Source organism: Schistocerca serialis, chromosome 8, assembly GCF_023864345.2.
Source record: "Schistocerca serialis cubense isolate TAMUIC-IGC-003099 chromosome 8, iqSchSeri2.2, whole genome shotgun sequence".
NCBI lineage: Eukaryota > Metazoa > Arthropoda > Insecta > Orthoptera > Acrididae > Schistocerca > Schistocerca serialis.
In genome coordinates this window covers 442,298,210-442,326,159 of record NC_064645.1, presented here as the reverse complement: position 1 = coordinate 442,326,159, position 27,950 = coordinate 442,298,210, and the positions used below count along the sequence as shown (strand labels likewise).

Sequence of the window (27,950 nt, the reverse complement as noted above, 5' to 3'; positions counted from 1 at the left end):
GACTGAGTCTTGCTTTTATTACCAGTCATTATTATCACTATCATCATCATCAGCTGTATTTTTTAGCTTAGAAAAGAGCACATCCTTAATTTTAGGTCTTGGATCTTCTTCAAGTGTTGTTTTCACAGCACCAGCTTCTCCTAGTATCCACTCAAGCTCTGAAACATGCAGTAAGTGAAATACTACACTATTATGCAATATGTATACAAATAAATGATGCAAATCTGAATCAGAATTATGTACACAAATATACCTAAATCAGAATTAAAGGTTAAGTATTTAATTCAGTATACTAAGTCAATCATTTATTTCTCAGAATTTGATGGCAGTTATCTACAGTTACAGAATAAATGAGAGGAACTGTCACCAAGGTTTTAAGTTTGAAAATGAAAGGTTTAAATGCATAAAAAAGCTAGAGGTGGAAAATTAATTGATTGATTTTGTTCCGTAACTCCCATACAGGAGAACCACCTCCAGAGATGTGGAATGAGTCAAGCAATTGTCTGATACCATCTGATGAACATAATAAAGTAAGAAGTAAAGCAAAGGGAAAATAACCATAAAAAGTAATAAAATACAGTGAGGTGAGGGAGGTGGCCAACTACAAGCAGCCAGACTGTCCACCCCCCCCCCCCCCCCCATCCGAACAACCCTCTGTGCTAGTCATGTGGCAGGGGGAAAATTTTCCTACCCAACCAGCAGCCCCTCAGAAGGGCTGTCACAGGATGGTAAAAACAGATGAGAGGCATGATGGCAAACTTCAAATGACAGCAGGTGAACCACTTTCATGAATGCAGTGTAAAACTACATCTTTCACTTGGATGTCACCATCTAACAGCACAGATGATGAGTCCTCAAGCTTGCTGCAAAGCACTGATGTCAGGGCACTCTAAAAAGGGTACAGGCCATTGAACAGGGGTGTCACGATGACAACGGGTGGATCATCTCAGTGGAGGACATGACTGCGAGTCAGCCAGATATGGCTGATACAGAGCTGAAAAGGACAAATTCCCTTTGGGAAGGCCAAAGAGAAGATCGCTTTGTGGCCCTTGACTTTTTACTAGTAATTGCCATCCCTCATTCTGTGTCTCGAAAAGCTGAAGACACAGCTCTGACCTGAGTTGGATTCTTATGCCTATACCCCCCCTCCCCCCCATGAACCATGGACCTTGCCATTTGTGGGGAGGCTTGTGTGCCTCAGCGAGACAGATAACCATACCGTAGGTGCAACCACAATGGAGGGGTATCTGTTGAGACGCCAGACAAATGTGTGGTTCCTGAAGAGGAGCAGCAACCTTTTCAGTAGCTTTAGGGACAACATTCTGGATGATCGACTGATCTGGCCCTGTAACATCAACCAAACAGGTCTTGCTGTGCCGGCACTGCAAATGGCTCAAAGCAAGGGAAAACTACAGGTGAAATTTTTCCTGATGACATGGCACCTTTACTGTGTGGTTAAATGATGATGGTGTCCTCTTGGGTAAAATATTCTGGAGGTAAAAATAGTCCCCTATTTGGATCTCCAGCTGGGAACTATTCAGGAGGGCATCTTTATCAGCAGAAACAAAACTGGTGTTCTACAGATCGGAGTGTGGAATGTCAGGTCCCTTAATCGGGCAAGTAGGTTAGAAAATTTAAAAAGGGAAATGGGTAGGTTAAAGTTAGATATAGTGAGAATTAGTGAAGTTCGATGGCAGCAGGAACAAGACTTTTGGTCAGGTGAATACAAGGTTATAAATACAAAATCAAATAGGGGTAATGCAGGAGTAGGTTTAATAATGAATTAAAAAATAGGAGTACGGGTAAGCTACTATAAACAGCATAGTGAATGCATTATTGTGGCCAAGATAGACACGAAGCCCACACCTACCACAGTAATACAGGTTTATATGCCAACTAGCTCTGCAGATGATGATGAACTGAAGAAATGTATGACAGATAAAAGAAATTATTCAGACAGTGAAGGGAGGCGAAAATTTAATAGTCATGAGGGACTGGAATTCGATAGTAGGAGAAGGAAGATAACAAAAAGTAGTAGGTGAATATGGAATGGGGGTAAGGAATGAAAGAGGAAGCCACTTGGCAGAATTTCACAGAGAGCATAACTTAATCATAGGTAACACTTGGTTTAAGAATCGTGAAAGAAAGTTATATATGTGGAAGGGGCCTGGAGACACTGGAAGGTTTCAGACAGATTATGTAATGGTAAGACAGAGATTTAGGAACCAGGTTTTAAGTAGTAAGGCATTTCCAGGTGCAGATGTGGACTGTAGACTAAAACTGAAGAAACTGCAAAAAGGTAGGAATTTAACGAGATGGGACCCGGATACACTGAAAAAACCAGAGGCTGTAGAGGTTTCTGAGAGAGCATTAGGAAACCATTTGCAAGAACAGGGGAAAGAGATACAGTAGAAGAAGAATGGGTAGCTTTGAGAGATGAAATAGTGAAGGCAGCAGAGGAGCAAGTAGGTAAAAAGACAAGGGTTAGTACAAATCTATGGCTAACTAAAGAGAGACTGAATTTAATTGATGAAAGGAGAAAATACAAAAACCGAGTAAATGAAGCAGGCAAAAAGGAATATAAACGTCTCAAAAATGAGTTCAACATGAAGTGCAAGATGGCTAAGCAGGGATGACTAGAGGACAAATGTAAGGATGTAGAAGCATGTATCACTACAAGTAAAATAGATACCACCTACAGGGAAATTAAAGAGACCTTTGGAGAAAAGAGAACCTCCTGTATGAATATCAAGAGCTCAGATGGGAGACCATTTCTAAGCAAACAAGGGAAAACAGAAAGGTGGAAGGAGTATATAGAGGGTCTATACAAAGGTGATGTACTTGAGGGCAATATTACGGAAACAGGAGCACTGAGATGAAATGGTAGATATGATACTGATTGAAGAATTTGACAGAGCACTGAGAGACCTACGCCTAAGTCGAAACAAGGCCCCTGGAGAAGACAACATTCCATTAGAACTACAGATAGCATTGGTAGAGCCAGCCATAACAAAACTCTTCCATTTGGTGAGCAAGATGTATGAGACGGGCAAAATATCCTCAGACTTTAAGAAGAATATAATAATTCCAAACCCAAACAAAGCAGGTGTTGACAGGTGTGAAAATTACCGAACTATAAGTTTAACAAGTCATGGTTGCAAAATACTAACACAAATCCTTAACAGAAGAATGGAAAAACTTAAGCCGACCTCGGGGAAGATCAGTTTGGATTCCGGAGAAATGTAGGACCAAGCAAGGCAGTACTGTCCCTATAACTTCCCATAGAAGATAGGTTAAGGAAAGGCAAACTTACATTTATGGCATTTGTAGACTTAAAGAAAGCTTATGACAATGTTGACTGGAATACTCTCTTTAAAATTCTTAAGGCAGCAGGAGTAAAATACAGGGAGCGAAAGGCTATTTACAATTTGTACAGAAACCAGATGGCAGTTATAAGAGTTGAGGGGCATGAAAGGTAAACAGTGGTGGAGAAGGGAGTGAGACAGGGTTGTAGTCTATCCCTGATGTTGTTCAATCTGTATACTGAGCAAGCAACAAAGGAAACAAAAGAAAAACTTGGAGCAGGAATTAAAATCTATGGGGAAGAAATAAATACTTTGAGGTTAGCCGATGACATTGTAATTCTGTCAGAGACAGCAAAGGACTTGGAAGAGCAGCTGAACAGAATGGACAGTGTCTTGAAAGGAGGATGTAAGATGAACATCAACAAAAGCAAAACAAAGTTAATGGAATGTAAGTGAATTAATTCAGTTGATGTGGAGGGAATCAGATCTGGAAATGACACACTTAAAGTAGTAAATGAATTTTCATATTTGGGAAGCAAAATAACTGATGATTGTTGAAGTGGGAGGATATAAAATGTAGACTGGCTATGGCAAGGAAAGCATTTCTGAAGAAGAGAAATTTGTTAACACTGAGTATCGATTGAAGTGTCAGGAAGTCCTTTCTGAAAGTATTTGTATGGAGCGTAGCCATCTATGGAAGTGAAACACGGATGATAAATAATTTAGATGAGAAGAGCACTGAAGCCTCCGAAATGTGGTGTTACAGAAGAATGCTGAAGATTAGATGGGTAGATCATGTAACTAATTTGGAGCTACTGAACAGAATTTGGGGAGAAGAGGAATTTGTGGCACAACTTGACTAGAAGAGGGGATTGGTTGGTAGGACACGTTCTGAGGCATTAAAGAATCACCAATTTAGTATTGGAGGGCAGCGTGGAGGGTAGAAATTGTAGAGGGAGACCAAGAGATGAATACACTGAGAGATTCAGAAGGATGTAAGTTGCAGTAGTTATTTGGAGGTACACAGTCTTGCACAGGATAGAGTAGCATGGAGAGCTGAATCAAACCAGTCTCTGTATTCAAGACAAAACAACAACAACAACAACTCAAATCTGCAAGGTTTCCATCACAGTAGCTTCCTCTGCTAACTGATCATCAGCTAGCTCATTCTCTGGAATCACTAACTGGCTTGCTGTCTAGAGGAATACAATCAAGCTCCAAATAAGGTTTTGCACTGTCAAAACCAACAGGTTCCAAGAATAGCATCAGTTTGACCCATTACCTCCTTAGTGTCACTGTAGATCAGGGAATTTTCAACAGGGCCAAGTGCTAGTATAATAGAATGATAATGGCCACTAATATTGCACCTATAAGATAGGGAGTGCTGTTCTTGACACACTGATAGTGTGATGGCATAGCCGATGTGATCTATTACCCCTAAACTGTCAGTAAAGATGTCTTTTGAACTAGTAAATCTGCCAAGAATTGAGCTGAATAACTGTGGAAATGCAGAGGTGTTTACTATTTCTATTAGTCTTTAGTCTGAAGAATGAGGTGCACATGGGGGAAAGGTGGGTGGGAGGAGGAGGTCAGAGCGAAGAAACACCGATGAACTGCTACTTGGATGCCAGACATGGGCCACCTCTGTGGGAGATGACTTTCCCCGTCGGGGAAATGGATATGGTGATTCGGGTGTTCAGGGAAGTTGCAGACATATACTGCACAATTCAAAGATGTCTGATCTGTAGAGGAGAAATCCCAGCCTCTACCAGGAGGGCCTCAATAGTGCTTGCCCTTAAGGGGCCCATAGCAATAAGGGTCCTGTAGTTGCCTCCTGATGGAGCCAGATACCTGTGAAGCCAGACTCCCATAATCCAGTCAAGAATGACTTTGTAAAGTAATAATAGGTTGGAGCTGTTCACAATACCAGTATCTGTTACTTATGCAGCAGGGACTGTTGAGTTTCAACACACTTCTCTTTAAGCTGCCAAATATGTGAAAACCAAGTCAATCAGGCAAAACTAAAAGTTCCAAAAAGTGAGATGACTCTACCCCACTGAGCAGTTCATTGCGAAGCTAAAGTTCTGGATGTGGATGAATAATTCTAGGTTGGTAGAAGAGTATAGCACAGGTTTGCCAGTGAAAAATTGGAAGCCATGCATGAGGTTTCCAGTATTGTGATTCTCTTATAGCACCATTTGGCCAGCATTCAAAACACTCATGGTTTAAGAACTGTAATAAATACAAAAATTGAAAACATGCAGGGACAATGAGACCTTAAGCAGTGATTAATTAAGGACACACCAATTCAAATGTCGAACCAGAAAGTAGAAAATTCTAAATAAAAATTGGGAGGAGCATGTGAAACCCCCTCACTCAAGCAGTGTGGTAACACAATGAGTCAAAGAAGACAGCCACGAGGAGTTGGAGGGAACAAAAGCCAGCAGTATAGATAAATCTGGTAAATTAAATGGTCAGTTGTGACTGACCCTCATGAAATATGCACTGGCAATTGCTAGAAAGACTCCTCATATCAAGAGACCAATGCAACTGTTGGTTCACCAACTTACACAGAACATTCATTCATGAAACAGATGGATCTATAGCTGTCTATCTCACATGAATTTTTAGCTGGTTTCAAGACTGGGACAACTGTGAACTCACACCATATATGATTAATGACCACACAAATGTGGTATTGGTAATCCACAGGTGGTAGTAGTAGTAGTAGTAGTAGTAGTAGTAGTAGTAGTAGTAGCAGCAGCAGCAGCAGCAGCAGCAATTGAGTGTGGGTTCCATTGGTCCTGGTGCCATTTTATGGCCAAAGCTCAGAATGCTGAGGGTTGTCATTCATTGAAGCAGGCGTTACCTATCTTTTGTGCAGATCGAAGGCTGGACGCAGATGTTTGAACAAAGTGTGCCACAAACAGTTCTGCCATAACAGTAGGGTTAGTATCGACATTGCCATTTAAAGGGATATTAGTAGTAAGGGTTGATAGCTGGTGGCCTTAGATACAGAGCAACTTCACCCCTGTTAGTGAAGAAGAGACTTGGGCCCCTATGTACTGACATTTCTTTCTTAACAGCTCTGACAATGCCAGGAGAAAACCTTTTAAAAGCAATAAAGTTTTCAACTGGGGATGATCACTTAAGTCATTGGAGACTGTGATCTTTGATGTTCTTGGTAACTGATAATCCCTTATGGAGTAGCATCAGATGGGAGAGCAGTGTTAAAGTTTTTTTTGATGGCCCATTCTGGTGGGTGACTGGTTGAGTTTCAGTGTGGGAGGGACATGACAATGATGAAGGATCATTTTCTACTCTAAACGGGCCTGATGGGTACCTACAGCTACAGATCAGGAAATTGATGGACGAATATTTGCAACAGGCCACACTAAAATCAGTTGGACTGCCAGTGTTCAGCAAATGTAGGTCAAGATCTGTGATCATTTGTTCTCTTAGACAACCTTGGGTGTATATTCTACACTGCCCCATAATGGGTTGCGGGCACTGAAATCACCCAGGAGGGTGAAAGCTGGAGGTAGCTGATACATCAGGTTAACCATCTTTTGATATGTCAGGAAGGCAGACATTAAGGATACTACAATCCATAAAAGACAGCCACAGTCTCTTATGCTGCTGCTGCTGTTGTTGTTGTTGTTGTTGTTGTTGTTGTGGTCTTCAGTCCTGAGACTGGTTTGATGCAGCTCTCCATGCTACTCTATCCTGTGCAAGATTCTTCATCTCCCAGTACCTACTGCAACCTACATCCTTCTGAATCTGCTTGGTGTATTCATCTCTTGATCTCCCTCTACGATTTTTACCCTCCATCCTGGCCTCCAATACTAAATTGGTGATCCCTTGATGCCTCAGAACGTGTTCTACCAGCCGGTCCCGTCTTCTTGTCAAGTTGTGCCACAAACTCCTCTTCTCCCCAATTCTATTCAGTACCTCCTCATTAGTTATGTGATCTACCCATTTCGAAAGCTTCTATTCTCTTCTTGTCCAAACTATTTATCATCCATGTTTCACTTCCATACATGGCTACACTCCATACAAATGCTTTCAGAAACGACTTCCTGACACTTAAATCTATGTTCGATGTTAACAAATTTCTCTTCTTCAGAAACGCTTTCCTTGCCATTGCCAGTCTACATTTTATATCCTCTCTACTTCGACCATCATCAATTATTTTGCTCCCCAAATGGCAAAACTCCTTTAGTACTTTAAGTGTATCATTTCCTAATCTAATTCCCTCAGCATCACCCAACTTAATCCGACTACATTCAATTACCCTCGTTTTGCTTTTGTTGGCATTCATCTTATACCCTCCTTTCAAGACTGTCCATTCCGTTCAGCTGCTCTTCCAGGTCCTTTGCTGTCTCTGACAGAATTACAATGTCATCGGCCAACCTCAAAGTTTTTATTTCTTCTCCATGGATTTTAATACCTACTCCGAATTTTTCTTTTGTTTCCTTCACTGCTTTCTCAATATACAGATTGAATAACATCGGGGAGTGCTCCTCAAAACAGATGTATTCATGTGACCATCAGAGCCTGACATTGAGGAAAATGTGTTCATCTTCACCATTGCTTAGAGGCTAAGTCACCATGGTTGTGAAGTACATATTTTTGTTTTAAAATATGAAGGATGGTCAAAGGTTTTATACTCTTGCATCTTTCTTTTCTTCTTTAAAATTCGGAAATTTAGAGACCAAGGGAAAAGTTGCTCTCCACAGTTGATACATGTGAGTCACTGCTAGAGTGTTCTTATGCTGCAACCATCTACAGATGGGATCATTTATGCAGTATGAAGTCATACGCTCAATTTGCAACTTTTAAATACACGGCTTTTACTTTTTCAGGTAATATATCATCTTTGAAAGCTAAAATAAAAGCCTGTATATACCCTATCGTTTTTTGGCCCTTGTTGGACAGGGCAGAAAAAATTGATACCATGTTGTTCTATGTTTGCACAGAGGCTCTTTGTGTACAAACTATATACTGAAAATGGTATTTCTTACCATTTCTTTTGAATCAACTTTCCTCTCATGCCACGGCCACTGCACTGGGATGGTTTGTTTTCTATGATGGGACTGCTGGGGTGTTGCCGTCATTAGTGAAAGGACATCTGATCCTCTTAGTAGCGAATCATCTGGAATGGAGCCAAACACTCTGACTAGAGACTCTTCCCATGTGAATCCCTCTGCCACAGCCATGGCTGCTTGTCATGGTTAACTGTTGCCAGGAGCTCCCACTCTCTGTACTGTGGCACTAAACTGGCAGTGCAGTGAATAAGGCAGTGCAGGAGAATAGAGTTTGCTATGTCCACTCATCCCGATTTAGATTTCCTGTGGTTTTCATAAATCATTTCAGGCAAATGCCAGGAAACTTCCTTCATTGAGGCCATGTCCAGTCACTTGTCCTATCCTATTCTATCCTCATAAAAACATACTTATACACATAATATACATGTGTGTTTTGAACTATTTATTTTCATTGTATTATGACGACAAATCCTCCGTCATTATTAAATTATCCCTGGATGAATAAATCAAATTGATCAGGAAAATAAAATAAAATCTGGGGAGGGGTGGGAGCAATGATTTGACATGACAGCATTATTTTGTTGAAGTATAAGAGAGAACTAAAAACAAATAACTGATCTGAAATGTAAAGCTGATAAACGCTTGGAAGTGAAGAACAATGTGTCTAAAATTTTAACGGTTGAAAAGATGATTATTACAGAATATATGCAAAAATAATTCATAACACACAATGTGTAAAATTGTAAATGTAAATGTGGCACTACTACATGTTGAACTATAAATTGTATACTATTAAAGAAGACCTTACCTTCAACAGTCATATTCATTCCACGGAAGTTTAAAGGCCCAACCATTTGTTTAATGAGTTCTCCTTCATAATATATAAAAATAGTTGGTAAGTTGCTGTCAGGGAAATTTGGTATACATGTGGTTGATATGCTTTTCAAAAATTTTGTGGCTGGAAATTTTGCGGCAAGTTGTGATAAATGCTGATTGAGTAATGCACATAATGGGATGCTGTAAATAATAGTCAGAAAAATGAAACTTTGTGTTTTTATTAACCAAGAACTATTCATGAATTAGATCATTCGATAACTAACTTACCCTTGTTTATATAAATGCAAGACTACCCAAATATTTTCACCAGCTTTGTTGACTTCTTGAACATAATCTTCTCCACTTATTTCCTTTACCTCACCAAACTTCGACTTTGCAGCTTCTGCTTGCATCTCAGCAATTCGCTTTCTGCGATACTCCAGTAATACTCTCTCATCTTCTTCATCTTCTAATTCATCCAGTTCATCAAGAGTACACTGTTCTAATTTTTTTGTTCCTGTAACAAAGTTCAAAATCATTATCAATGCATCAGCAGCTAGGGGCAAGGTGGGGCAAGGGGAAGAGAAACGAGGGACATGTTTTATCTTTACTTAAGTCATGAATAGAAAACAAGGCAAGGATTGCATTACTATAAATAACACTTTATTTTGTCAGCATTCAGCATATCACAGCAGCAACAACATTAAAGATGAAAATTGGTTCAGCTTTGATAGCAATAGAGATGAACTGAGGCACTGCCTTTACAAAGTTTATTGGGGATTCATGTTGTTGTTGTTATGGTCTTCAGTCCTGAGACTGGTTTGATGCAGCTCTCCATGCTACTCTATCCTGTGCAAGCTTCTTCATCTCCCAGTACCTACTGCAACCTACATCCTTCTGAATCTGCTTAGTGTACTCATCTCTTGGTCTCCCCCTGCGATTTTTACCCTCCACGCTGCCCTCCAATACTAAATTGGTGATCCCTTGATGCCTCAGAACATGTCCTACCAACCGATCCCTTCTTCTGGTCAAGTTGTGCCACAAACTCCTCTTCTCCCCAATCCTATTCAATACTTCCTCATTAGTTATGTGATCTACCCATCTAATCTTCAGCATTCTTCTGTAGCACCACATTTCGAAAGCTTCTATTCTCTTCTTGTCCAAACTATTTACCGTCCATGTTTCACTTCCATACATGGCTACACTCCATACAAATACTTTCAGAAATGACTTCCTGACACTTAAATCTATACTCGATGTTAACAAATTTCTCTTCTTCAAAAACGCTTTCCTTGCCATTGCCAGTCTACATTTTATATCCTCTCTACTTCAACCATCATCAGTTATTTTGCTCCCCAAATAGCAAAACTCCTTTACTACTTTAAGTGTCTCATTTCCTAATCTAATTCCCTCAGCATCACACAACTTAATTCGACTACATTCCATTATCCTTGTTTTGCTTTTGTTGATGTTCACCTTATATCCTCCCTTCAAGACACCATCCATTCCGTTCAACTGCTCTTCCAAGTCCTTTGCTGTCTCTGACAGAATTACAATGTCATCGGCGAACCTCAAAGTTTTTATTTCTTCTCCATGGATTTTAATACCTACTCCAAATTTTTCTTTTGTTTCCTTTACTGCTTGCTCAATATACAGATTGAATAACACCGGGGAGATGCTACAACCCTGTCTTACTCCCTTCTTAACCACTGCTTCCCTTTCATATCCCTCGACTCTTATAACTGCCATCTGGTTTCTGTACAAATTGTAAATAGCCTTTCGCTCCCTGTATTTTACCCCTGCCACCTTTAGAATTTGAAAGAGAGTATTCCAGTCAACATTGTCAAAAGCTTTCTCTAAGTCTACAAATGCTAGAAACGTAGGTTTGCCTTTCCTTAATCTTTCTTCTAAGATAAGTCGTAAGGTCAGTATTGCCTCACGTGTTCCAGTATTTCTACGGAATCCAAACTGATCTTCCCCGAGGTCGGCTTCTACCAGTTTTTCCACTCGCTGTAAAGAATTCGTGTTAGTATTTTGCAGCTGTGGCTTATTAAACTGATTGTTCGGTAATTTTCACATCTGTCAACACCAGCTTCCTTTGGGATTGGAATTATTATATTCTTCTTGAAGTCTGAGGGTATTTCGCCTGTTTCATACATCTTGCTCACCAGATGGTAGAGTTTTGTCAGGACTGGCTCTCCCAAGGCCGTCAGTAGTTGGAATGTTGTCTACTCCCGGGGCCTTGTTTCGACTCAGGTCTTTCAGTGCTCTGTCAAACTCTTCACGCAGTATCGTATCTCCCATTTCATCTTCATCTACATCCTCTTCCATTTCCATAACATTGTCCTCAAGTTCATCGCCCTTGTATAGACCCTCTATATACTCCTTCCACCTTTCTGCTTTCCTTCTTTGCTTAGAACTGGGTTTCCATCTGAGCTCTTGATGTTCACACAAGTGGTTCTCTTATCTCCAAAGGTCTCTTTAATTTTCCTGTAGGCAGTATCTATCTTACCCCTAGTGAGATAAGCCTCTACATCCTTACATTTGTCCTCTAGCCATCCCTGCTTAGCCATTTTGCACTTCCTGTCGATCTCATTTTTGAGACTTTTGTATTCCTTTTTGCCTGCTTCGCTTACTGCATTTTTATATTTTCTCCTTTCGTCAATTAAATTCAATATTTCTTCTGTTACCCAAGGATTTCTACTAGCCCTCGTCTTTTTACCTACTTGATCCTCTGCTGCCTTCACTACTTCATCCCTCAAAGCTACCCATTCTTCTTCTACTGTATTTCTTTCCCCCATTCCTGTCAATTGTTCCCTTATGGTCTCCCTGAAACTCTGTACAGCCTCTGGTTCTTTCAGTTTATCCAGGTCCCATCTCCTTAAATTCCCACCTTTTTGCAGTTTCTTCAGTTTTAATCTACAGGTCGTAACCAATAGATTGTGGTCAGAGTCCACATCTGCCCCTGGAAATGTCTTACAATTTAAAACCTGGTTCCTAAATCTCTGTCTTACCATTATATAATCTATCTGATACCTTTTAGTATCTCCAGGGTTCTTCCATGTATACAACCTTCTATCATGATTCTTAAACCAAGTGTTAGCTACGATTAAGTTGTGCTCTGTGCAAAATTCTACCAGGCGGCTCCCTCTTTCATTTCTTAGCCCCAATCCATATTCACCTACTACGTTTCCTTCTCTCCCTTTTCTACTGACGAATTCCAGTCACCCATGACTATTAAATTTTCGTCTCCCTTCACTATCTGAATAAATTCTTTTATTTCATCATACATTTCTTCAATTTCTTCGTCATCTGCAGAGCTAGTTGGCATATAAACTTGTACTACTGTAGTAGGTGTGGGCTTCGTATCTATCTTGGCCACAATAATGCGTTCACTATGCTGTTTGTAGTAGCTTACCCGCACTCCTATTTTCCGATTCATTATTAAACCTACTCCTGCATTACCCCTATTTGACTTTGTGTTTATAACCCTGTAGTCACCTGACCAGAAGTCTTGTTCCTCCTGCCCACTATATCTAACTTTAACCTATCCATTTCCCTTTTTAAATTTTCTAACCTACCTGCCCGATTAAGGGATCTGACATTCCACGCTCCGATTCGTAGAACGCCAGTTTTCTTTCTCCTGATAACGACATCCTCTTGAGTAGTCCCCGCCCGGAGATCCGAATGGGGGACAATTTTACCTCCGGAATATTTTACCCAAGAGGACGCCATCATCATTTAATCATACAGTAAAGCTGCATGCCCTCGGGAAAAATTACGGCCGTAGTTTCCCCTTGCTTTTAGCCGTTCGCAGTACCAGCACAGCAAGGCCGTTTTGGTTATTGTTACAAGGCCAGATCAGTCAATCATCCAGACTGTTGCCCTTGCAACTACTGAAAAGGCTGCTGCCCCTCTTCAGGAACCACACGTTTGTCTGGCCTCTCAACAGATACCCCTCCGTTGTGGTTGTACCTACGGTACGGCTATCTGTATCACTGAGGCATGCAAGCCTCCCCACCAACGGCAAGGTCCATGGTTCATGGGGGGGTGGGGATTCATATGAAATATATTAGGGAAGGAAACCACAGAGAACAGAAAATGTATGCTATTGTCATAGAATTGGTACTCAGCAGACATACTTTACAAAGCAAGTGAAGTGATGTAAGAAGAAAAGTAAATGTAGGCAAAGTGACCTAAAATATAGAACAAACTCGAGTAGGGAGACATAAATAGCAATGACAGTAATACCAGAATGATAGGGAAACAACTGACATTACGTAGCACAACAAAATGGATGGAATAGTGTGGACAAAAGAGCTTTCTTCATCAAGATAAATCTTGTATCAGTAAATGAAGATGTGACTCTAGAGTTTATGAAAGTAGATATTTCAGGCACAGGACGTGAAAGGGTAATGCTGACAAATTAAAAACCAAAGTATTGTAGATATTTCAAAATTAGTGCTGTCAAATGATGTAAAATGAAGTGACTAGGACAATATGGAACACATACCATAAGTAGAGCAGAAGAGTTCATCATAGATAAGTGATGAAGAATGATATATTTTTTTAAAAAATGAACAATTGTAAATATAATACTATTAGATTACTGTCTGCCTCGTGTATTCTCATCCTCCTGTTTTCTTGGAACACCAACAAACTCCTGAAATACCGTATCATAAATGATCATCTGTCCCATTATTATCAAACTACACCTTTAAGTGTGTAAATGGCTATATATGTGAATTACACTTTTCTCCCTTAAACTATAATACCATGGCATGTCCAATATTTTTGCACAAGTGAACCACAAAGTGTCACAGCTGGGAGTTCACAAATTCCCAAAATTGAGTTAGGTGACAAACAATTGTAAGTCCTTCAGAAATATTAGAATATTTCAATGAACTTTTTGTAAATGCATCCAGATATTGATAAAAATTGTTTAGCTTGGTAATGTCCATCCCGAATGTCCTGGTCTGGATCAGGGTAACACAAAGCTTCTAACAAAATTTTAAGGAATCATAGCTAAAGATGCAGTAGAAGAATTATTATCTTTAAAAATATAAAAATTCAACTGGATCAGATGAAACATCCATTAGAGAAATTAAAATACACTCCTGGAAATGGAAAAAAGAACACATTGACACCGGTGTGTCAGACCCACCATACTTGCTCCGGACACTGCGAGAGGGCTGTACAAGCAATTATCCCACGCACGGCACAGCGGACACACCAGGAACCGCGGTGTTGGCCGTCGAATGGCGCTAGCTGCGCAGCATTTGTGCACCGCCGCCGTCAGTGTCAGCCAGTTTGCCGTGGCATACGGAGCTCCATCGCAGTCTTTAACACTGGTAGCATGCCGCGAGAGCGTGGACGTGAACCGTATGTGCAGTTGACGGACTTTGAGTGAGGGCGTATAGTGGGCATGCGGGAGGCCGCGTGGACGTACCGCCGAATTGCTCAACACGTGGGGCGTGAGGTCTCCACAGTACATTGATGTTGTCGCCTGTGGTCGGCGGAAGGTGCACGTGCCCGTCGACCTGGGACCGGACCGCAGCGACGCATGGATGCACGCCAAGACCGTAGGATCCTACGCAGTGCCGTAGGGGACCGCACCGCCACTTCCCAGCAAATTAGGGACGCTGTTGCTCCTGGGGTATCGGCGAGGACCATTCGCAACCGTCTCCATGAAGCTGGGCTACGGTCCCGCACACCGTTAGGCCGTCTTCCGCTCACGCCCCAACATCGTGCAGCCCGCCTCCAGTGGTGTCGCGACAGGCGTGAATGGAGGGACGAATGGAGACGTGTCGTCTTCAGCGATGAGAGTCGCTTCTGCCTTGGTGCCAATGATGGTCGAATGCGTGTTTGGCGCCGTGCAGGTGAGCGCCACAATCAGGACTGCATACGACCGACGCACACAGGGCCAACACCCGGCATCATGGTGTGGGGAGCAATCTCCTACACTGGCCGTACACCACTGGTGATCGTCGAGGGGACACTGAATAGTGCACGGTACATCCAAACCGTCATCGAACCCATCGTTCTACCATTCCTAGACCGGCAAGGGAACTTGCTGTTCCAACAGGACAATGCACGTCCGCATGTATCCCGTGCCACCCAACGTGCTCTAGAAGGTGTAAGTCAACTACCCTGGCCAGCAAGATCTCCGGATCTGTCCCCCATTGAGCATGTTTGGGACTGGATGAAGCCTCGTCTCACGCGGTCTGCACGTCCAGCACGAACGCTGGTCCAACTGAGGCGCCAGGAGGAAATGGCATGGCAAGCCGTTCCACAGGACTACATCCAGCATCTCTACGATCGTCTCCATGGGAGAATAGCAGCCTGCATTGCTGCGAAAGGTGGATATACACTGTACTAGTGCAGACATTGTGCATGCTCTGTTGCCTGTGTCTATGTGCCTGTGGTTCTGTCAGTGTGATTATGTGATGTATCTGACCCCAGGAATGTGTCAATAAAGTTTCCCCTTCCTGGGACAATGCATTCATGGTGTTCTTATTTCAATTTCCAGGAGTGTAGTTACTAGTATAATATCAGGACCCCATTCACAATGAATTTGAAGTAATAATCTGAGGAATACAGTAGTAAAGCCCTTGTTCAAGAATAGATCCGAAGAAGATGCAGGACACTACTGACTAACAAAGTAGTTTCTTAATTTTTCAAAAGTATTTGATAATCTTGTTGCAACTCAGACCCAACTTTTTTCAGCGAAAGCTATTATCATCACATTAAATCGATTTACCATCAACAAATTTAATGAGAAAATTTGCATATCGATGAACAAGTAAAAAAGAAAAAGAAAAAAAAAAAAAAAAAAATCACAGGAATTACCTGACTGCACAAAAGCTTACAACTGTGAGAACAGTCCCTAGTACTTAATGAATTAGAAAGATACATGAAATTATTTCACAGAGCATCCCACATGGTTCCATTTCAAGCTCAATCCTGTATTTCCATATCAAGCTCAATCTTGTATTTCCATTTCAAGCTCAATCTTGTATTTCCATTTCAAGCTCAATCTTGTATTTTATGTAAGTGATTTACCTCTAAATACCAGCACAACTAGGTGTTAGCCATCCGAACAGCTATAACTGTGTGTTCGAGATACTTGGCCAAGTGTATGAAATACGCATTCCAGTGTACCAGGAACAAATAACATTTATTATCTAGTAAACACAGAAAAGTTACTTGATAATGCTTGAGACTAGTTAGTACCAGAGAGGAGTTCGATACAACTATCCATAAATGCCAAGATATTAGTGTCCTCTGTGACGTTCATGGCACATCGCACTGCACATAGAGAACAAACAAAAATGCAGCACTGCTGGTGGCTCGAGTGCGAAACACAGCAGCTGACAGTAACTGATGATCCTGGTCACTTCTTGGGGATTGTGCAATGGGTAGTGCGCTCAACACCTGGAGCACGTTCAACATTCAGGTAAGGGGCTGCTTTGGACAGATGCGATTGTGCTTGAGCATGAATGAGGTTCAGGATGGCTCTGTGGTGTGTGTGTGTGTGTGTGTGTGTGTGTGTGTGTGTGTGTGTGAGAGAGAGAGAGAGAGAGAGAGAGAGAGAGAGAGAGAGAGAGAGAGAGAGAGAGCTCTGGGAAAATGTAAGCTGGAAACTCTGTAAATGAAGACTGTGGTAGTTTTGCGATTCACTACAATGTCCAGAGTTCATGTTCCTCTTTTGATGACAAGATGCGGGCCTGTGTAAGGCAAATTGTAGCACTGGTTTGACACTGTTTGTGTGTAGCATGACATGTGCATGTTTGTAAATCACAAGGCATGCAGACTGGCCTTGTGCCATGTCTACTTGCTTCATGGGGGTGAATGCACACAATTTGTTCCTTCAGGTGACAAATGAAAGCTTTTTGGTCACGGTCAGGAAGATGCATCGAACTTGGGTCAATGAATTCGCCAGGGAGCCATAAAGCTTCACTGTAAATGAGCTCTGCTTATGAAAAATCCAAGTCTGGTTTATACATTGGGGAACCATAACATATAACCACCTGTTTAATAGTTTGTTTGTCCAACTTTGGAACAAAATACATCACTGATTCTCAGTTTCAAGAATCAGACAGTTTGTGGCAGGTTTGTGGAGGTATGTGGCATTAGAAGTCTACACACAGGCCATGTAATTCATGTAAATAGCAGGGTGCTGATTTGCGTGCACGGAGATGGTAGCCAATAGTGACTCAGATGCATTTCATACAATTTACATAAGGCTAATTTGGTCGCCAAGATATCAATGTGAGCTCACTATAATGCTCCTCAAATCATCATAGCACAGTTCTGGCTCTGAGACATGAACAGTTATACTGCTGAAAGATGGGCATCACTGTCGTGTAAGACATCAAGCATGAAGGGATGCAGGTGGTTCGCAGATGTCAGCGTGTCTTTCGAGTTCTACCACAGCTCCAATGCAAGTGCAGGACAATGTCTCCCATAGCATAATACTACTTCCACCAGCCCATAACTGTGGTGTGCTGCACATTTTGAGCCATCGTTCATCTCAATGATGGCATTTGTGGAGACAACCATTGACCTAGTGTAGCAAAAATGTGATTCATTCAAAGGTCAACACTTTTCCATTGATCAACAGTCGAATCCAGATAGTCCTGTGCTCACAGCAATCGTAACTGACAATGTCATTGGGTCAACAAGTGCACACATAGAGATGATCTGCAGCAGAGCTCTATGATCAGCAATGTAGGATGAATGGTGTGCTGTGGAACACTTGTGCATGCACCAGTATTTTGCCCTTTCAGCAGAGGTGCCACAAATCATCAACTATCTTACTTTATAGAGCAGACAAGCCTCCAAACCCCATGTTCTATAAAGAGTTGTGGGTGTCCAATCATTTAGTGCATAGTGGTTGTTTCACTGTCCCTCTACCTCTTCCCATAGAAGTTCATGACTGTATCATATGAACATTTGACCAGCTTCATAATAATCTGCCCTTTATCTTCTGGTAAACCTTCCGGGATGTAAGGTCGTGGTCCATGAAACTCTTCAGCTCCTAACGTTTCGTCCGGAGCTGCGCTGGACATCTTCAGAGGGGTGTTTTTCCTCCGGTGAGTCTTGCAAGTCGGCAAGACTCACCGGAGGAGAAACACCCCTCTGAAGATGTCCAGCGCAGCTCTGGACGAAACGTTAGGAGCTGAAGAGTTTCATGGACCACGACGTTACATCCCGGAAGGTTTACCAGAAGATATGTCATCCGGTCGTGAAAGCCTTCATACTATAATCTGCCCTTTGTCAAAGTCCCTTATCTCAATGGATTTCCCCACTTGCAGCCCATATATTCACTAGGGTGATCTCCCATCTGTTTTTGCTCTGCTTACAAACTTTCGTTACTGCGTTAAGTGCACGCAATGCCACCAGGTGGCATCCAAAGTCATGGTGGGCAGTGGTCGTAATATTATGGCATATCATTGGGTGTGTTGTGAAGATCGAGAAGGACTTGGGTAAGGGTGTTAACCAACTAGTGTCATGACACAGTTAACCAACTAGTGTCATGACACATCAGTGAAGTTATCAGAGAATGGTGCCAATGTTCAATCATGCCATTGTTCACTGGGTGATACCTTGTTGTCCAATAAAGAACAGCACTGCAGAATTTGCTACTAAGTTGAGTAAATAGCTCCGAAGCAAATTATCGGCTGCAGTCTGTACTGATATGCAGCAGACAGTAGCTGAAGAGCAAAATCCAATTTGGTAAAAAGGTCGAGGCTAGGGTTTCTGCTGAAATGTTGTCGATGGTCATTGCTTTCGCCAATGAGTGAAAAAACTGATTGCAGTTAAAAAATAGGACCGCCCATTTGGCGAAGACAGAGGATCTACTACATCACCGTGCATGCGCAGAAACTGTGTCTAGAAAATCTCTTACTGGTGTATGCATGTGATGGGATATGTCGCTTTGCTGGCAATGGATGTACAAGTCAGTCCACTAGTGATGATACTTTTGCACGCCAGGCCATAAAAAATGTTTTGAAACCAGGTGAGTCGATGATCTAACACCAGGGTTGCACAGGTTGTGAATTCTGTCAAAGGCACATCCGTGGAATGTGGGTGGCAGAAAAGGATGAGGCCTTCCACCAGAAATATCATGTATGCATCAGGAACATCAGCCATTTGTAGCTGTGGGGTGGACGATGCACCTTTCAGTAGATTTCGGAGTTCCTGGTCAGATTCCTGTGCCTTTGCAAGTTGTGCAAAGCCAACAGAGTTTGCTATGCTGCTAATCTGAGACAGACAGTTGGCCACAATGTTGTAAATGTCCGAAATATGTTGCATGTCAATGCTCAATTGGGCAGTGAACTCTAAATGATTGTACTGTTGTGGATAGCAGCTGTCGTCATTCTGTCAAAAGCACAGACAAATAAAAAAGTGAACGCTCTGGTTCCCATCTGAGGGCAAAAGTACCTGATTGATTCATAAATAGCAAGAAGTTCATGATTTTAACCATTCCATTTTTGCAGCAGTGGTGAAGGCTCGAGTGAAAAAAAGGCAAGTGTGTTGTCGACTAGCTGTTGTAATGCTGCAATGATAGCAATCTGACTAGCACCTACCACCAACACAAGAGGTGCATCCAATGCGGGATGTGCCAGAAGTGCGACATTTGCTACGTTTTGCTACTTCAAAAGTATGGCTTAATCTTGTCTCTCCACTGAATCAGAGAATTTCCTCCAGTTTTATGACTGGAAAGTGCTGCACTCAGTGGTTCTCGCCACTTGGTAAGGTGGTGTAGATGACGACAAAAAAAATTTAGCATTCCTCAGAAACAGTGTAGATCCATGAAAGTTTCAAGCCATGGAATTTTCATTATGGCTTCTACTTTTTCTGGAAGTAGTAGTGACTCCGCTGATGAAATCAGATGGCCCAAGAAGATAAACCTGTGGTTGTCCAAATACACACTTCATAGTATTCGATACCATACCATGTTGCTTTAATCATTTACAGACTTCCACCTCGTGTTGCTGGAACTGATTGGGTGAGGCAGAAACATGAGGTGTCATATAGTGAGCAAAACAGAATGACAATCCTTGCAGCACAGTCGGTAAACCTTTGCCAAGACTGTGCAGCATTGCTCAGATCAAATGCTATGAAGAGACTCTCAAACAAGCCAAATGGCATGATTATGGCTGTTTTCGGGATGTACTCATCTGCCACAAGAATTTGCACGAAGGCCTTTGCGCAGCCTAGCACACTAAAAACGGTCACACCATGCAGAGCGTAGTTACAATCCCTTAATGGTGGTACTGGGTAATTGTCTGGCACTGTATTTGCATTAAGCTCTTCATAACCACCACACAGGCGCCACACACCGTACTACTTGGGTACTTGATGGAGAAGTCATAATGGGCTGTTAGCAGGCCAAATGAAACTTTCTTTGAGCACAGAGTTGAATTCTGACTTTTATGACCAGACCATAAGGAACTAATCGCCTAGGTCTGCACAAAACTGGTGAGCCATCAGTCATTTTAATGTAATGGACAGTACTGTGAAGTACCTCTCTGAGGGTCACATTATAGCTGGAAAACGTTCAAGTTGCTTGGTGTATTTACAACCTCCTAACTAGACAAACTTGGTGCTGTGTAGCACTGTGTTGGATCAGAATCCAGCAGTTTAAAGGCCTGTGATGCTGTCGATGAATCTTGCATTCGTCATATTCAGTAACAGATGATAATGCACCAGGAAATCTTCTCTGATTACGGGTTCCGTGATATCGGCAACAGTGAAATTCCAGGGAAAGACATGCCACTGTTCCAAGTCTATGTCAATATGTTGACTGCCGTTAAGTCACAATGGATGAATTGCTTGCTGCAAAGAAGGAGAATTAAATCTGTGGCCAACTATTGCAAAGTAATATACATAAATAAATACACAAGTCTGAACTAATGTCAACAACAAATTTTTGTCCCCTCTTTCGATCACTGATAAGAGAGATGCTGTGACAGCAATCGGCAATCAGATGTGCCTATGTCTGCCTGTCACTCGAATTTGGGTGCGCACAAGGGAGGTGCACATGTGCACCTCATCTACAAACTTCCTGTGGGATTAGGAAACAGAAGGCTGCTGCGCTGGGACACTCAGAGCCTAGGAGTTTGCAGAGGAACGAACGACTATCCGATCCCTTGTGACAGCGTCCTGTCATTGCTTCAGTTGCAATGAGACAGCAGTTAACTAATCTGTTTACTAAGAGCATTCACTTTATCTACGAGGCAATCATAAACTGCGCAAGTCACTACTGATGACAAACACTGTTGGACTGTGCTACCACTGCACAGATCGAAGTTGGGAATATCGCATATTGTATCGTATTGGCCAGATTCGCAATGGCATCTAATTGCACTTCAGTCTGGGACATTATTAAAGCTTTCACCTGCACTGGAAGACAGCCACTCCACAGCATACATAGTAAGGTATCATATACAGTGCCTGCATTGACTTTACTGCGTAAGTGCCTGACATATAGCGACCTTCTTGCACTAGGACTTGTTACACATGCTCTTCTTATGATGTGGAAGTCCTGTGAATTAATTTGGCCATGAGTTTTTTATAGGAGTCCCGTTCAGGAGGTGCAGTTATTACACCTTTGACTTCAGCTGCAAAATGATGATGGAGCTGGCTAACTACCAAGGAAAATTTGGTCAAATACATAGCTATTTTGGAAAAACGAAAGTTCACTTCTATCTGTGCAAACCATAATGCAGGATTACAAGGTCAGAATGGTGGCAATCTTACAGGGAGTCATGACCCTGAAGGTACTTCAGCAGCTGATGTGTTTCACATTTTGTGAAAATTATTCATTCCCTATTGAAAGTTATTCCTGCTGCTTCTGGTTTTGTGGACTGATCAGATATGCTAAGATCACGCTCGGGTCACTAACATTGGTGCCTCTAGATTTTAGCTGTCCGAACAACTATAACTGCGCTTTTGTAATACTCAGCCGAATGTACAAAATATGACCTCTAGTGAACCAGTAACAAATAACATTTATTAACTAAAACACAGAAAAGATACTTTATAATACCTGAGACTAGTTAGCACTAGAGAAGAGTTCAACACAAGACTGTCCATAATTGCCAAGAAGTTAACATTATCATGTAAAACTCATGGAAAATCACACTAAACACAGAGAAAAAAACCAAAACCCATTGTCTCTGGTGGCTGGAACGTGAATTGTTTGACAGCTCTTGTAATTACAGCAGCCAACGTTAACCTATCATCTTGGTTGCTACAGGCTTATGACTGTGTGAAACACTTGCTAGTGTTCTGTGAATTAGAAAGAATGGTTAATATACAGTAGTGCTCTGAAATGGAACAAAGCATATTTAATAGAGAGAAAGAAAAGGGTAGTTGCAACATCAGATACATAAAATTATTTCATGGAGCATCCCACAAGGTTCCACTTCAGACCCAGTCTGGTTGATTCGCCATGAATAATTACAAGTGTGCATTTGGGGAATTCTTGAAATTTTACACATCTATGGCTGGAAGGCAGTAACTAAGGGACCAACTGGGATATCGGGTGGCAGGCACGGCTGATTTTGACATTTTGCAAATGATTCTGCGAGACAGTTTTATGACACTGCTCGCAGGCTAGAAGGAACGGCTGATGACACACTGTACACAAACGTCAATTAATCAGGGCAGCACAGGGCACCAACATGCTGTGAAGAACCCATACAGTGCAGTTACAACAGCACCTAGTGAAATGTGTGTAGGGGCCAAAGTGGGCTGACAAGAGCTGACCTCGTAATTACTACTTGTCCCCTCCAGAGAAACTATGTCAGAGGTGTAGGGAAAAGACATAAATAAGGAAACACGAAAGCTCGAAGGGGCTCTCGTGTTGCCGTCTAGAACAGGAGAGAATAACTATTTTTAAGTTGCAGGTCGACCACGACGACCTTTTGGTGATGGACATTGGCAGCAACCTGGCTCGCTGAAGCTACCTCCAACCTACGTTGCACAGATGCATCATTGCTGAGGGGGGGCAAACTGTACCTTGGAACTAAACCGGGGTGAGGAGTGAGAAGGCTACTGGCCTCCTTTCTCTGGGTACATCGTCTGGCGTACTGCAATCTGTTGTTCACAGGGGCAGTGCTGTGGCACAAACTCACAGCCTCCCGGGTGCAGAGCTATCTACGAAATGAGCTGCCCTGGGTGGACGGCCGAATCTGCTGAGGCTCACTACAATGATGGCGGTCGGCTGTTTCCCTTCGGCGCTCTACATGGGGCCCACAAGTCGCACTTGTGGGAACAATCAGCAATGTTCTGGGATACTGGCACAGTTAACACACACACGAACACACGACAGCCACTTAGCCGTGGCGCAAATGGGATTGCCATGCCTGCAAGGCTGGGCAACCACACACTGATGCTGCAGATTCTGGCATTTGCACTGACTCACGCGCACACGCTGTGCAGTGCCATTTCCAAGTTCAGCAGAAGGCTGCTGTGTACCTTTGTTGTAATAAAGTCAATGACACACTTGCCTGTGTTTCTCTGCACACTTCGGTGTGAGTCAACCCTCTCCCCCCAAACCATACCTCTCTGTCATTTTGACATATTAAACCCCTGAGGTCGGGGGTTGTAACACTGCTTTTATTTTATGAAAGTGACTTATCTCTAAATATAACACCCTACACAGTTTTATTTTTAGATGATGTAACTGAAGTTATTGAAAGAGAATCCAGAGAACAAATTCCCCAAAGATTAATTAATATCCTAAACAGCTTAGTATACTGGTTTGACAGATGGATTAAAATTAAACATGACAAAGGTAGTAAAAACACAAAAAGTTACAGGTTGTTGATAACCATCATTCTCTAAGATGTCACCCAGCTGCTTTCTCATAAATTATTTGAACATTTTAACTGATGGGGAAAACACAAGTTTTACAAAACAAATGCAGTTTAAAACAAAAAAATCAGACTCAAATAACTAGCAAATTGCCTATCAAAATCAGGAATTTAAGGAAAGATTCTGTGAAATTCATGGAATAATTTTAGAGAAACATTTATTGTGGTCTTCTCATATAAACTACTTGACAAATAGCTTGAAATTGTTTAACACAGCTACTTTGAATCTCTTGCAAGATTCAGAATAATCTTTTGGGGGTAGGGGCCTACTGAAGTAGTGTACATAGGATGTTATTACGACAAAGAACTATTATTAGAAATTTGTGTAATATTAAGTCTAGGGATTCACACCAATTATTATTTATGACTCTATATATTTTAATTATTCCATACATTAACATATATAAACTGATTCTTACTGTACATAACAATTCATAATTATTTATAGGCAACCATTTTCAACATACATTGATGAGTCAAAACATTATGCCTGCTGCCCACTGCAAAACTAGGGCATGTGAAGCAGCAAGAAAAGTATACCGAGGTCATTAAAGATGGAGCACAAGCTCAGATTTTGTCAAGGATAGGGAAGGAAACTGGTCGTACCCTTTCAAAGGAACCATGCTGGCATTTTTTCCTGGAGTAATTTAGGCAAATCACGGCAAACGTAAATATGGATGGCTGGAAGTGGGTTTGAAACATCATCCTCCCAACTTGCTTGGTGAAATCCACTAACATACTGGCAGATTGTTATGGTGCAGCACCTGGGAACAAGCATCTTGGAAATCGCGACATTGGTCGGCTGTACGTGTACTACTGTCATGAGTATCAAAGGATAGTGGTTTAATTGGATAGATAAAAAAAAATCTACTCACCAAGCATCGGCAGAAAACACATGTAAAAGAAGGTTGTAATTAGGCAAGCTCTCGCAACCAGTGGCTCCTCCTTTAGGCAGAGGGGAAGGAAGAGGGGTGAAAGAAAAGGACTGGAGAGGACTCCAGGAGGAGGAGCCACTGGCTCTGAAAGCTTGCCTAATTACAACCTTCTTTTAAGTGTGTGTTCTGTCTTAGCTTGGTGAGTAGGTTTTTTTATCAATTCAATTTAACCATTTTGTCAAAAATTGATTGTTTTTGTTGTTATAAATGACAGTTGCTGAATGACAGTGAAAACATGAGTACGTGACAAGGTATTTGACGCCCACATCTCAGCACAGAACTTTAAGGCCGAATACTTTCCCACTACATAAAGCAGGATAGGTGGTAATCTATGGTAGCCCTGATGAAGTGCAATTCTGGCACAGGCACAAATGTTTCGGAGCACAATGTGGAACACGGGGTCTGTACTGGACGATCCCTATGTGTTTCTATGTTGACCCAACAACACTGTCAATTACAACTGCAGTCGGCATGAGATCATATAAAGACTGGATAACAGATCAACAGAAATGTGTCACTTGGCCAGACGAATTATATTTCTCGTAACACCACATACGAGGAAGAGCCAGGATATGCCATCATACAGGTGGACAGCTTATCAAAATCTGCACCCCGCTATGGAACTTCGCTAGTGAGGACGATATTATGATGTATGGGGGAAATGCACGTGGGATTAATAGGACCGCCTGCACTCATTTTATGCTCTGTGCCCCCTGTTGGCAACTTTATTTCCAACAGATAGCTATCCATGGCACAAGACCAGAATTGTGCTATAGTAGTTTGAGGAGCAGGATAGTGAACTCACAATGTTTCAGCCACCAAATTGCCTGAACTGAACCTGACTGAGTGTGTGACCTGTGCATGTATACCTGGAGCCATATAACTCCAGAAATGAACCAAGTACTTGTCGGATCCATGCCATGCAGAGTTGCTGCTGAATCACTTTCCAAAGGTGCATCAAAACGCTATTAAACAGTGGTTATAATGCCTTGGCTCATCAGTGAATATATGTTAATAGAAAAACAAACAAGACTCATGTTAACATCTCATAGATTAAAACGTTATTCCCAAACTTCTCACTAGATGGTTATAAAAATTTATACCACATTAAAAGCGAAAAAAAAAGTCTCATGGTGTGGAACTGGGTTAGGTAAACAGAAAATTACATGTCATCTTTGTGCGAGAACGTTATTATTCAATCACAGAATTTTTAAATGAGGGAAAAGCTACTTTTGTAGAATAATGTAATAAACTTGTACTGAAGGTTGTAAATTAAGATTAGTGTAGATTTTTATGACATTTAGTATGCGTCTCAATCGCATACTTACACTGAAATTTCCTGTGCATTTATCTTTATGTATGAAATGAGATAGTAAAATTCTGATTAAGTTTTTGACTGAAAAGCTTAGACAAGTGTTAATTGGCATCAATGAAGAGAACATGAAAACTTGTAACCAATAAACGGTAATGAAGACTTAAAAGACAAGAGTTCTTAATGAAAACATTCACTGATATTGCAGATAAAAAAGAAAGCTACCCAAAACACTGCTGCTGTTAGATATATTTAGTAGTAGAAGTTCTCATCTTTAGTATTATTCCACAGCTAGAGCGAAAAACCTCACAACTGTAAACACTTTGTGCACTAGAGGATGCCAAGCATTTCCAGGTGTGTTTGCTCTCGATGTTCAAAATCAGAACGTAACTAAAATTTTGCATAAAACAGGACTAGGTAAACCTAAAATAAATAAATAAATAATCTGGTTAGTGTAAAACCAGTTGTAGCTGCCACATGAATATTTAAATATCTTCTTTCATCTATCTTTTTTCAGTGTAGGCATGTTCTAATTTCACACTTGATCTGCACAGTCAGTAAATTTCCCCCTTGAAGGTCCACTGGATAAACTGGCATTTAAATATCTGGCTTAGACACTCTAGATTCGGTAGGATGCCTGTGTTGTACATTTCCTACGCTTTCATTAACTTTGAAAAGCACATGAAAGTTTCTGAAACTGAAATATATAATTTAAGTGTAAAAAAAAAAAAAAAAAATCATGCCCTACCTTTGGACTGCTTCTCTTCTATAGTTGCTTCAACAATATTTAGTACTTCCTCTTCAGTAATTTCCTTTTCTTTTGTAGGAAGAATACCATGTCTTCGCAACGCTGCATTCCACTCCGTATCTTCATTTGGATCCTAAAATACGTTCTACGTTATATTATAACATCTACAATGATGTATAATTTACTACAGTGGTAAACCTCTAAAGAGTGAATACAGCTATGAACACAATTGGGATACAAGCACCTGTACCTGAAATTCGTGGGGCTAAAGAACAGCATAGTACCTTTCGTAGTGCAAACTATTCCTTACAGTTTCTTGAAATTAATGTCATTTACGATAAAGGAATTATTTATTCATTACTCAATGGTGAGGTTTCGCATAACCACACCTCTTTCCACGTCTGATGTTAATCGACGGCGTTCTCGACACATTATTAGAACAACAATCACACACAGTTCTACGGTCAGGAGCTATAGGTTTACAATAATGAGAGGCACATTCGTCGCTAACTGCAAAACGATTTTCATTTTACGGGCAAACACACCATATATGGGCACTGGATCCTCGTGTCCCGTATCTGAAAAAGAGAACAACCAAGTACCTACGAACCTGCATTTTATTGCAGTTGTAAGATTTAACAACAGTCCGTTCCTGAAGTAAAAAAGCTATCAGTACATCCCCTGACAGTCAGAATTTAATCTTCTAACGCTCTGCTTCACTTCCACCAGTAGATTCAAGTAGGCCACCATCCCCTGCAGGCAGCGTGAGTCATGACAGACCATATTTTAGATGACAACTATGTTTCATGATATGGCTCAGTAACTCACAGCAAGCGGAGACAAAAATTAATGTTTCGAATGCTGCAGTTCTACAACACATTTCGTGTCGGATCGCTTT

The 27,950-nt window shown here is 41.5% G+C and overlaps 1 protein-coding gene across 1 annotated transcript; it reads right to left on the bottom strand.

Moving 5' to 3' along the window:
• On the bottom strand, nucleotides 1-27,950 carry LOC126416122 (viral IAP-associated factor homolog). Its single transcript, XM_050083647.1, has 5 exons — nucleotides 27,663-27,950; nucleotides 27,053-27,185; nucleotides 9,458-9,686; nucleotides 9,162-9,370; nucleotides 1-158 (listed from the first exon to the last, which is right to left on the bottom strand). Exons 1-5 carry the CDS (start codon nucleotides 27,666-27,668, stop codon nucleotides 19-21), a joined length of 717 nt encoding a protein of 238 aa, XP_049939604.1. The 5' UTR covers nucleotides 27,669-27,950; the 3' UTR covers nucleotides 1-18.